The following is a 12,294-nucleotide window of genomic DNA, read 5'->3' as shown; positions in this document are numbered from 1 at the left end:
CCATCCAGGACAAAGCAGCCCGCTTGATTGGCACCCCATCCACCACCTTAAACATTCACTCCCTCCACCACCAGCGTACCGTGGCTGCAGTGTGTACCATCTACAAGATGAACTGCAGCAACTCGCCAAGGCTTCTTCGGCAGCACCTCCGAAACCCACGACCTCTTCCACCTAGAAGGACAAAGGCAGCAGGCGCATGGGAACACCACCACCTCCAAGTCACACACCATCCTGACTTAGAAGTATATTGCCAATCCTTCAACATTGCTGGGTCAAAATCCTGGAACTCCCTCCCTAACAGCACTGTGGGAGTATCATCACCACACGGACTGCAGCGATTCAAGAAGGCAGCTCACCACCTTCTCAAGGGCAACTAGGGATGGGCAATAAATGGTGGCATTGCCAGCGACGCCCTGATCCCATAAACAAATTTAAAAAAATTAAGTTTCTATAACAGGTGGGTAATTTTTTTTTGTGCAATCACGTTAATTTTTTTTGAATGATACAGCACTGGAAATATATGTGTGTATTGAGAAGAATGGAAGGATTTGACCCCGAAAATTTGTGTTACAAAAGTGGTGTGTGTTATCTGAATGGTAAAGGTACTGCGTGTAATGTAATGGGCGCCCACTGGGGGCGGTAGTTTGGAGTTTTATACCTGTTGCCATTGTGACGCATGTGGCGTTGACCTTTGTTAGGAGGCTGGAAGCCATGTTGCGCAGGCTCTTGGTCATTGAATGCGAGGTAACGGGTAATAATCCCCATTACCATTGGAAGGTCAAATCAAGGGCAGATCATAAAGCCGACTGCGATCCTATTTTAGCACATGAGGCTCTGATCTCCAAGTGAGATCCCCCATCACCGGACTCCTGAGATTTGGCTGTGTGAACTTCCTCCAATCCCGGGCTTGCGCATGTGCAGTAACTACAATCCGCAGGGGACGCGGTACTGCGCGTGCGTGGGCGCCGCAGTGGAAATGAGTCCGTCGCCTCCGCAGTCCCCGCGGCCTCTGCAAGAGGGAAGAGTGGGATTTATCAGGTGTGTTTATGCTGGTTTACTTGTCCCATTACCATCTCCTTTTATGTGATCGGCGTGGAACTGAGATGCAACAAACCCAGGAGGAGCAAATAAGTACCAGATAATCTTGCTTATTTCTTCTATTCTGTTTCTGGACCCCTTTAATATGTTTATCGTCGTGTCTCGTATGATTAGAAGAAAATGAAAATTTTTATTGTATGGAGAAGATATAACCACCGTTACTGGTGTTGAAAAGGATGTAGGCTTTAATTTAAATTATTGATAAAAGAATGTATTTATATAGCGTCTTTCATGACCTCAAGACGTCCCAACAAAGCCAATGAAGTACTATATAGAAGCATAGAAGATAGGAGCAGGAGTAGGCCATTCAGCCCCTCGAGCCTGCTCTGCCATTTAGTGAGATCATGGCTGATCATCCAAATTCAGTACCCTGTCCTTGCTTTCTCCCCATATCCCTTGATCCCTTTAGCCTTAAGAAATACATCTAATTCCTTCTTGAATATATTTAATGAATTGGCCTCAACAGCCTTCTGTGGTAGAGAATTCCACAGGTTCACCACTCTCCGGGTGAAGAAATTCCTCCTCATCTCAGTCCTAAATGGCTTACCCCTTATCCTTAGACTCTGGCCCCTGGTTCTGGACTCCCCCGCCATCGGGAACATCCTTCCTGTATCTAGTCTGTCCAGTCCTGTTAGAATTTTATAAGTTTCAATGAGATCCCCTCTCATTCTTCTAAACTCCAGTGAGTATAAGCCCAATCGACCCAATCTCTCTTCATACGTCATTCCTGCCATCCCAGGTATCAGTCTGGTGAATCTTCGCTGCACTCCCGCCATGGCAAGAACATCCTTCCTCAGATAAGGTGACCAAAACTGCACACAATACTCAAGGTGTGGCCTCACCAAGGCCGTGTACAACTGCAGCAAGACATTCTTGCTCCTGTACTCAAATCCTCTCGCTGTGAAGCCCAACATACCATTTGCCGCCTTAACCGCCTGCTGCACCTGCATGCTTACCTTCAGCGACTGGTGCACAAGGACACCCAGGTCTCGTTGCACTTCCCCTTTTCCCAATCTATTGCCGTTCAGATAATCTGCCTTCCTGTATTTGCTACCAAAATGGATAAATGCAAGGTTATCCACATTATACTGCATCTGCCATGCATCTGCCCAATCACCCAACCTGTCCAAATCATACTGGAGTTTCTCTGCATCCTCCTCACAGCACACACGCCCACCCAGCTTTGTGTCGTCTGCAAACTTGGAGATACTGCATCTAGTTCCCTCGTCGAGATCATTAATATATATTGTGAATAACTGGGGTCCTAGCACCGATCCCTGCGGTACCCCACTAGTCACTGCCTGCCACTCGGAAAAAGACCCTATAGAAGTGTAGTGCACTGTTGTAATGTAGGGAAACTGGCAGCCAATTAACACACAGCAAGGTCCCACAAACAGCAATGAGATAAATGTAGGTGATGTTAGAGGGCTAAATATTGGCCAATCACATTGGGAGAACTCCCCAGCTCTTTAAAAAAAATGCCTTGGGGTCTTTTACGTCCACCTGAAGGGCAACGGGGCCTCGGTTTAATGTCCCATTCAAAAGACGGCGCAGCATTGAAGTGTCCACCTAGATTATATGCTCAAGTCTCTGGAGTGAGGCTTGACCTACAACTTTCTGACTCTGGTGATACTGAGCCAAGTCTGACACCTGCAGTAGCTCAGGAGTGGAAGAATTAGTTCCCAGCATATCACATTAGCAAGTGATGTGAGATTGTCTCTCATTCCCTCAGGTTCACAGAGACTGCAGCAAAACTCCCAAAAAGTGCAAAATGAAATTTAAAACATTTTCGGCCAGTTCAACAGGCAATATTTACTGGTGTCTGTAACACACTCTCACCACTTATGCTGGTGAGATAGGCACACGTGTAGAGCTGTGCTGGCCTGACACAATCAATGTGACACTAGCAGAATAGCTCAGCACATGCTCCATTATCTCAAATACTTCTTTCAAATTACCCCACAGCCTTTCAAGAGACAGAAAGTCTCAGGTAGCTGACCTCTCCTCACAGCTGTCACTTCAGTTCTGGAAATAATTTGGTCGTCTCCTTTGTAGTTCCTCCCTTCAATAAATCTATATCTATTAATGTTTCAAAAACCTTATATTGCATGCAGTTCCTGTCAACTTGTTTCATTATAAATTCCTTTGTCTGCATTTATAATGATAATTAACTATGTAAACTTTGTTACACAGTAATTGCACTCTCCTGCCACTGGTAGTAATGTCGCACTTCAGTCTTGCATCTCCCAGCTCCTCAGCCTGTACTGTAGAGAAACTCCTATATTCCAACCAACTCTACTTCTCCACTTCCCAAATTGCCCTACGGTTTGCTATTTAACTATAATACTATCAACTCAAAAGTATATCATATACAAATAAGAGCAGATTAATATGACTTTAAAATGGGGATTGAATTATGTACACGCACCCTGGCCCTCTAACCCCGTTTCACTTGAAGACAACACTTGGTATTGACTCCTAGTCCATAACCTAATTTTAAAATCTGATTCTGATACCAGCAATTTCCAAAGATAACTATTTCAAAAAAAATGAAAGTGGAATAGCACTCTTGCTATTTTGCCATGGCTGTAATTTTGCACGCAGGTGAGTTGAATGTACTACATTTGTGTGTTCTGTTTCCAAGGGTGTGTTAAGTCAGCGAGGGATCAATCACAAGCTAGCCTCACGGTCACAGGCTGGGCCCAAGTGGATTTTGGAATGAATTACTTGGTTATTAAAATAAAACTCTACTAATAAAATCTTTGCAATTATTATGTATTTTATGAGAATTGATCCAAATTTTTGTAACATCTACAGGAAATAAGCTTTTTATATTGGACATAAACATATTTTAAGTACTAAGCTTCACTCATTCTTAACTCTTAAGTCAGAAGGTAATGGGTTCAAGCTGCATTCCAGGACTTGAGCACAAAACCTAAGCTAAACTTCCAGTGCAGTACTGAGGGAGTACTGCATTACCGGAGGTGCTCAGATGGGATGTTAAACTGAGTCTCCCTGTGTCGGTGCATGTAAAATATCCAATGGTACAGTAATTTATTGATGAGGTGATCATTTGGTCATTTATCTCATTGCAGTTTGTGGGAACTTGCTGTGTACAAGTTGGTAATGTCGCATTTGCCTACAAAACAACAGTGACTACACTTCCAAAAAACGAATTTTGCTGGCTGTGAAATGCTTTGGGACACCCTGAGGATGTGAAATGTACTACTGTACATAAATGGAAATTCTCTGAGCAAATATTTTGGAGCCTTTTTATGTGATATTACAAAATCTCATTCACTTTTTAATACAGGTAATATACAAGGATGTCAGCAAGAACTGCCTCTGTCCATGCCAAGTGGATTATAGGAAAAGTGATTGGGACAAAAATGCAAAAGACTGCTAAAGTCAGAATAACTAGACTTGTCCTGAATCCATATCTGTTAAAGGTAAAGTGGATTATATTGAAGTGTATTAAATGGAGTGAATGATCATTTGTTCATTCTGAAACCTTGCATTTAAAAAAAAATCTTGTTTGTTCACATTAATAAACTCAGTTTTAATAAGCAGACGGTGATGTGGTTTGGGAATTATTTTTCCCAATGAACTATTTCTAATAATTCCTATCATTTCTAAAATCTCTGCGTATATAAAGCTTTATAGTTTCTAATCAGAACTTTATCACCTTTACTATTTGGTTAAAATGTTAATGAGAAATATTAAATACTCCAGGCAGTACTTCCAAGATTTATACTTAATAATTTTAGTGATTAAGATTGACACAAAGAAGTAACTCTTCACATCACTAAATATTTACTTTTTTTTCCTTCTTTGGAACCATTCATTACTTTCACTGTCTTGAACTGTACAAATAGTTTTAATTGTAGGAATATTGCTAATATAAAAATATAGAAAAAATGCTTTGCATATTCTCAATTCAATTTTATGTATTTGTGTTTAGAGCTAGTGTCTACAAATATGTTTTAAGTAATCCTCAGCTTAGTTTTATAGCATGTTTTTACTAATATGCTGTAATTTAATGGAATAAAAGGTTATGAGTTTCACACCCACAATTTCACATATGGTGTGTCTCGGACCATTCGATAGCAATAAGATAATAGCTGGTATCAGTAACAAAGTAACGTGAAGCTATCGGATTGTCGTAAAAACCCAACTGGTTCACTAATGGCCTTTGGGGAAGAAAACCTTCTGTCCTTGCCCAATCTGGCCTTTATGTAACTCTCGTCCCACACCAACATGGTAGGCTCAACTCTCTAAAGTGGCCTAGTGAGCCACTCATTTATATTGGGGCAACTTGGAATGGGCAATAAATGCCAGCCTTGCTAGTGATGCCCACATCCTGAGAATGATTTTCTTTTAAATGTCTCCAGCACCTTAGCTAATACACACACCTGCCAACAGATAAATCTACAGTTCTAAAGACCAGGGTTGACTGTCTGCTCTTAGACAGGAATGCTGTTGGAGGTTCTAAAAAGTACAAACAAACTTTTTTTTTTTAAGTGGTAAATGCATGCTATATGTACTTTTTAAAAAGGTGTTTTAAAATAATGTTAATTCTTCCACAGTTCTATAACAAGAGGAAGACCTATTTTGCTCATGATCCAAAAGAACAGTGCACTGTGGGTGATATCGTGCTTCTGAAGGCCTTGTCTGAACGAAGGACCAAGCATGTTAAACATGAACTGGCAGAAATTGTATTCAAAGTTGGAAATATCATTGATCCTGTAACAGGGAAACGTTGTAGTGGAAGCAGAATACTTGAGCCGCTTACAGACTCTGATTCAGATGTTGGATCCCTGAATGAGCATCTGAAGAATTTAGAGATCAATGCTGAGCAGAGTAATTCAGAACATAAAACCTCTGCAAATTGAACTATAAATAAAGAAATGTTTGTAAATTTAAATATATTTACTATAATGAATATGCATGCTACAAATATTCTTCATTAAATTAGACAATGCAGACTTTTTTAAGGGATAGAGATGTGTAATAATTCTCCCATCTTGATTTCATCCTTTCCTGTACTTGGGAGAGCTTGGATTTTCTGAAATCTTAGTAAAATAAATGCAAATGATTGTTGCATATTATCTTCCAACATCTGAGCTCTTCATTTCTTTGTATATTTTTACATTCAACCCACATGATATAATAGACAAGTGATCAGGCTGCTTTTTTAATGAAGTACTGGTGGATTTCCCATGAAATTGCTCATGATCAGTCAAAGGGTACACTTTCATAGCAACAAGGATGATATGCCATGTAACATGTCAGCATAGAATAAGATAACAAAAGACTCAATGAACTCAATTTCCCTTTATAACATTTAATAATTAACTGGTGGATGTATAATCATGCTGCTCACAGTTGGAGTGGATGGGAGCAGGAAGTTACAAAGGGACATCGACAGATTGAGTGGGCAAAACTATGGCAGATGGAGTTCAACATGTGGAAGTGTGAGGTCATCCACTTTAGAACTCAGAAAGACAAATCGGATAATTTTCTTAATGGTGAGAGACTAGGAGCTGTGGAGGAGTAAAGGGATTTAGGTGTCTGTACACACACCACAAAAAGCTAGAACATAGATACAAAAAGCAATCAAAAAGGCTAATGGAATGTTGGCCTTTACCTCAAGGGGGTTGGAATCAACGTTCCTTCTAATTTTGCTTGGCGCCAGGGGACCCGTTTAAGGGGCTGCGGGGGCCATTCAAAATACCGTGCATGCACGGATTTTGTATTGGAAAGCCAGCTACACGGGTTCCCTGGAGTGCTTACAGGAAACATTGGTTGGAATGTAAAAGTGAGGAAGTGATGCTTCAATTGTATAGAGCCTTGATCAGATCCTATCTGGAGCACTGCGTTCAGTTTTAGGCGCCAAACCTCAGGAAAGATATACTGACCTTGGAAAGGGTACAACGCAGATTCACCAGAATCATAACAGCTTAAAGGGTTAAGCTATGAGGGCAGGTTGCATAGACTCTGCTTGTATTCCCTCGAGTAGAGAAGATTAAGATGTGATATAATTGAGGTATTTCAGATGATTAAACGATTTGAGAGGGTAGATAGAAACTTTTCTCTGGTGGGGGGAGCCAGAACAACGGGTCATAACCTTAAAAATAGGGTGAGGCTGTTCATGGGTGATGTCAGGAAGCACTTCTTCACACAAAGGGCAGTGGAAATCTGGCACCCCTGCCCCCAAAAAAGCAATTGAGGCTAGGTCAATTGAAAATTTCAAAACTGAGATTTCATAAAATATTTTAAAAGCCCCATTGTTATAGACTTTAAATCCTCCTAGAAACTATATAGGACTACAGTTGCAATATTACCAGCTCCAAGTCACTAATTATTTGGAGTTGGAAATTACATGGATAACCATGTCTATGCAACATTTATTTTTAAATTACAACAGATATATAAAATTGGATGGATGGCTAAAGATTACAAGCAATAATTTAATTTGAGTTCCGATAACTACCAAACCACTCATGTTTTGCTCCTGTGGCATTGTGAATAGGAAGTACTCTCCAAAGGTCATGGCTCATGATTAAATCACTAGAGAACATGATGTTGGGATGTTTGACTAACCAAGAGTTGAGCTGAATAAAAGCAGATTTACCAAGTGTAGTCAAAGGTATATATAACTCTTGTTATTTTTCCCCTTTCAGGTCTTTCTGGCTATTAATGCAGGTCTTGAGTTCACTGTTAGGAGGTGCGTAAGAGAGGCTTGGTTGAATTTTTCCTCCATCATGGGGAAGCGATTGACATCCTGCTACAACACAGTGTAGATTGTCAACTCAGAAGTGACAATTTGTGAAAATAAGCCTTGTTCATGCTTTGGAGCTCTGAAGTACTGCATCGTGATGCCGCCTAATATATCTCTTTAGAATTAGTATAACTTGGAAATTTGCAACAAAGAAGCTTCCTCAAAACGCAATTGTTTGAGGTATTTATAGCATTTTTCGTAGCTCTAAAATTTGCTTTGCTTAAAAGTAAATCTGGGTGAACTATTAGGCAAGTCTTCATAGTTGTAAAGGCTGCTAACAATCAGACATGAAGACCGGGTAATGCAAAGTGACCAGAACAAGTGGAACCACATTCCAGTAAGAGTTGGCACCTTCAGAAGGAGGGAAGAAAATTGGAGGAAAGTAAAAATCTGGAGCTGCACTCGAGCCTGAGGATTCACATTACCACCTGCTGATTTATGAAACTTTCTTGTTTATACTTTGGTCCAGTTTCATGGCCACGAGCAGAAGAAAAAAGCCACCATCCCACTAAAATAAATTCTTTCCAAGTATTGTGTGTGTGTGTTTGTGCAGTGAATTTTGGGCTTTTTCTCAGTGGATAAAGTAGACATAGAAAAATCACAGTGAGGAATGGAAAGCCAATTTTGGGAAAGCTGGCCATTTCTAAATCCTAATTTGTGAAACCACTCCATGGTGTAAATGGGAAGTTTCACAAAACACCAGGAAAACAGATACGTGATTAATCTGCCATTCCCCTTCCTTTGCTGAATTGCCCGTGATGCCTATGAATGCTCTGCACAAAAAATGGATCAGGATTTACATATTTGGCTCTTCATACAATATAAAAGACTAAATTAATATTCATGAAGCCGTAGTTTGCCTGTCAACAGGAACGCAGCACAATGGTTACTATTTAACTCTCGGGTTACCTCAGAGTTATCAAGGACTATAGGATACAAAGATGTATTAACTACTTTGCTTCATTACCTCTTTATAGGCAAGAATAATACAATTCTGAACATAGTCATCACAAACATAAAAGTTTTAGCTTTGTTCAATAAACATGACTTAACTCAGTTTCCTCATCATAGCATAGCCTTAACTTAGCTGGGTTCAATTTTTAATATATAACTATAATAAAGTTTAAACATTTGGATTATAGCATTCTATTGGCCAAGTTAGTTCTTTTCAGTTCCTACAGCAGTATCTATTTTCACATGTGAGTCAGAAGGCTTTAGGCTTAAGTGCATAATCTAGACTGACACTCTAGGGCAATCACTGCTTCATTGGAGCGTAAATCTTAAACCAGAGCACCAAGACCAAATATCAGTAACTTGAGATATGTGCAAATCAGTTATAACACTCTTTACATGTGGCTTCCCGTGGTCACGAATACAAAAACCTTGCCCATTCCTGGAATAAAGTTTTTTTTTACCGACCCCGAATCCTCGGGGGGCAGGTTGGCCGTCGCTGGGGGCCAGGCGCTGTGCGGCGCCTGCGCACGCCCAACCATCGCCGGGGTGAATGTCACCTCCACAGCAAGATGGCGGCCAGAGTTATCCTGAATATTGGAACCGGTGCGAGGAGGGCCCCAGCCCGGACTCGGGGTGAGGGCCGCGCTCTGTTTGTGGCTGCTAGCACCACTACCACTACAACAGTAACCAGGTCAGTGCACGCAAAGCCTCGCATCTTCCGTCGCTTGGGCCGCCTGTGGCTCGGTGTTGCTGGGGGGGGTCGCGCAAACTGAGGTAAAGTTTATGTCGGCAGGCCCATCCCTCTCCGTCAAAATGTCAGGTGTGTCACTGGGCTTCTTTGTTTAAAAAACTACAGTTCATCAACAAAGTTGCCAGCAGAACAAAGTTAATTTAACGTTCAGTTTAACAGGTAACTAACTAAACGGTTGGTAATTAGCTACAGATCGTTGTAAGCCTCAGCTCGAAGTTTTTTTGTGGAGACTTACAATTGCGGATGTGTATTTTGTCAAGGTCATTATCTGTGGCAATTTAAAAAAATGTTTTTATATATTACACAAAGTGTTGCTAGGGTTTGTGTTCGTTCGCCATTATATTTAAAGATAAAACAATTATTAGCTAAGTATACCAATTGGTTAGCTAAAATATTTTAACATGCCTCTGAATTTGTTTACTCCCAGCAAGAATAAAAACATTATAGACATTGCTTTTAGTGAGCAAAATGGCATTATTGTGTTGGTATCAGGGTAGGAGCAGTAAGAGGCACACAAAAAATCATATTTTGTGTATTTTCAAAACTGAATCATAGTATGAAATTCAGTTTGTGTATTCAGTTCTGCTTTTCCCCCCCAACGTTGCTGTTCCAAAGAGGAAGGAAGCACTACCTTATCTATTCCGTAGTAATACAATGGAGCAATTAGACAGCCTAAAAATAAGGGAACATTGGAAAAAGTAACCACAATTAGGCTCCATGTGAGAGTAGGAACATAGAAATACAAAGGACTAGAAAAGACCATTGTAATTCATCTGGGTGCTCGCATTGTCTAGGATAAAGCATATTCCATCATACTGTGGCATTAGACCAGTGCTCTATACAAACTCAGAATCACTTCCAGAAATATATGCTCTATTATTCTGGCTAAACATTCCAAGATCCTAGTTGCTCTCTTTCCTGCTGCCCCACATTGTGCTAATGGCTTCAATTGTCCATCTGCTAGTGTCCCCAAATCCCCCTCTTGTGTCCTATAGAATAATACCATTTAGTTTATATTGCCACTGTTCATTATACTTTCCCAATCTCATAGCTTTGCATTTGCCAAGTTCCGTTCACCCCTGTATTCGCTGACCTACATTGGTTCCTGGTTAAACAACACCTCGATTTTAAAATTCTCATCCTTGTTTTTAAATCCCTCCATGGCCTCGCTCCTCCTTATCTCTGTAATCTGCAGCCCCACAACCCTCCGAGATAGCTGCGCTCCTCAAATTCTGGCCTCTTGCGCAGCCCTGATTTTAATCACTCAACCATCGGCGGCCGTGCCGTGCCTTCAGCTGCCAAGACCCTAAGCTCTGGAATTCCCTCCCTAAACCTCCGCCTCTCTACCTCTCTTTCCTCCTTTAAGACATTCCTTAAAACCTACCTCTTTGACCAAGCTTTTGGTCATCTGCCCTAATATCATCTTATGTGACTTGGTGTCAAATTTTGTTTCATAACACTCCCGTGAAGCTCCTTGGGATGTTTTACTATGTTAAAGGCGCTATCTGAATACAAGTTGTTGTCCAGATGAAATGACATTAGCCTAGCTCCCCAGTCTATACAGGTCCTTCTGTATGTGTTCAGCCTATTTCCTGTTGTTTGCAGTCTCCCCCCAACCCCAAGTTGAGTATCATCTTTATTCGTGGTGAGTTTTATTTTTGTACCCCCTTAAGTCATTTATGTACATTGTAAACTGCAATGCCCCTGGCACCAATCCCTGAGGTACCCTGCTAGTTACTACTTCCATGCCAAACCAGATCCACATATCCTAGAAAAAGAAAAGTAGAACAGAAGGAAGCTCCGCTTGGAAAAAGAAAATTCTAGCAAAACTTTTTAAGAGGCAAAATTGAAAACAAAATGGTCGAGCAACAATGGGAAATATTTAAACAGGAACAGGAAGTACATTTGAGTAAAGGAAAAAAGGATTGTGTCAATGGCTGTCGATGAATAGGGAGAAAAGATCATATTTGAAACTTTAAAAAAAATATTTAGCACTCTCAGACAATGCAAGCTTGGATAAATATAAAGCATACACGAAAGCTACAAAAGAGAAGTCAGAAAGGCTAAGGGAATATGAGAGAAAATGATCAAAAAACATAAAGGGCAATTAAAAAAGCTTTCTATAGGCATATTAGTGGGAAGAAGATAGTCACGGTAGGGGCCATGCCACCAAGAGATGAAGAAAGCAAGCTTGGAGTGAATAATGAAGAAATTGCAGAGATCATAAATCAGTCACGGTTTTCGCAGGAGGTTTTATATTGAGATTGTAGAATAACCAGAGATGCATATGAAGATTATTTTTCAAAGAGAGATGGTGAAAAGGAAGTTACTCACACATAGGGTAAATAAATCACTGGGAATTGATGGCTTACATTCAAAGGAGCTCAGGGAAGAAATAAGAGGTCTGGCTATAATTTTCCAAAATTCCTAAATTCCATGGAAAGGAAAATTGTGGCTAATACACGGCCCCCCACCCCCCCGCTCTTCAAAAAATAAACTTAGTTGGTGCACATTGTTTAGCTGTTCATTGCCAGATCTGGTTCAACCATGTGCCGATCAACTGGGCCTCTGCCAAAACTGTCAAGTAGCACCGGCTTTTTATCTGTAGTCCTACTCTAGCCCTGGACTTGTCACTCATCCATGTATTCTCGCTCCCCACCCCCTCTCCCCAGATCATCTCGCCCATGGGACCGACCTCCTGCACTCTTGA

General features: G+C 40.8%; 2 protein-coding genes across 3 annotated transcripts in view; both read left to right on the top strand.

Moving 5' to 3' along the window:
• Positions 1-694: 694 nt before the first annotated feature.
• Positions 695-6,214, top strand: mrps17 (mitochondrial ribosomal protein S17). 2 transcript variants are annotated; one of them, XM_085964461.1, is made up of 3 exons: positions 695-1,038; positions 4,412-4,547; positions 5,685-6,214. In XM_085964461.1, the coding sequence occupies exons 2-3, from the start codon at positions 4,425-4,427 to the stop codon at positions 5,988-5,990; spliced, it is 429 nt and encodes a 142-aa protein (XP_085820587.1). In that variant the 5' UTR covers positions 695-1,038; positions 4,412-4,424; the 3' UTR covers positions 5,991-6,214. The 2 variants fall into 2 exon arrangements, with proteins under 2 accessions (XP_085820587.1, XP_085820588.1); XM_085964462.1 differs by lacking the exon at positions 695-1,038 and adding an exon at positions 1,045-1,131.
• Positions 6,215-9,328: 3,114 nt separating this feature from the next.
• The window catches only part of nipsnap2 (nipsnap homolog 2), a 35,278-nt gene continuing 32,312 nt past the window's right edge, over positions 9,329-12,294 (top strand). The window contains exon 1 of the mRNA XM_085964460.1: positions 9,329-9,524. Coding sequence (XP_085820586.1) covers positions 9,403-9,524 — 122 coding nt within the window. The 5' untranslated portion in view covers positions 9,329-9,402. The remainder of the gene's footprint in view (positions 9,525-12,294) is intronic.

The sequence above is a fragment of the Somniosus microcephalus genome, chromosome 22, assembly GCF_052327205.1.
Source record: "Somniosus microcephalus isolate GS21.2 chromosome 22, FLI_Smic_1.0, whole genome shotgun sequence".
In the NCBI taxonomy this organism is placed as follows: Eukaryota; Metazoa; Chordata; class Chondrichthyes; order Squaliformes; family Somniosidae; genus Somniosus; species Somniosus microcephalus.
The sequence above is the reverse complement of the archived record's forward strand: the minus strand, read 5'-3'. Positions and strand labels throughout refer to the sequence as shown.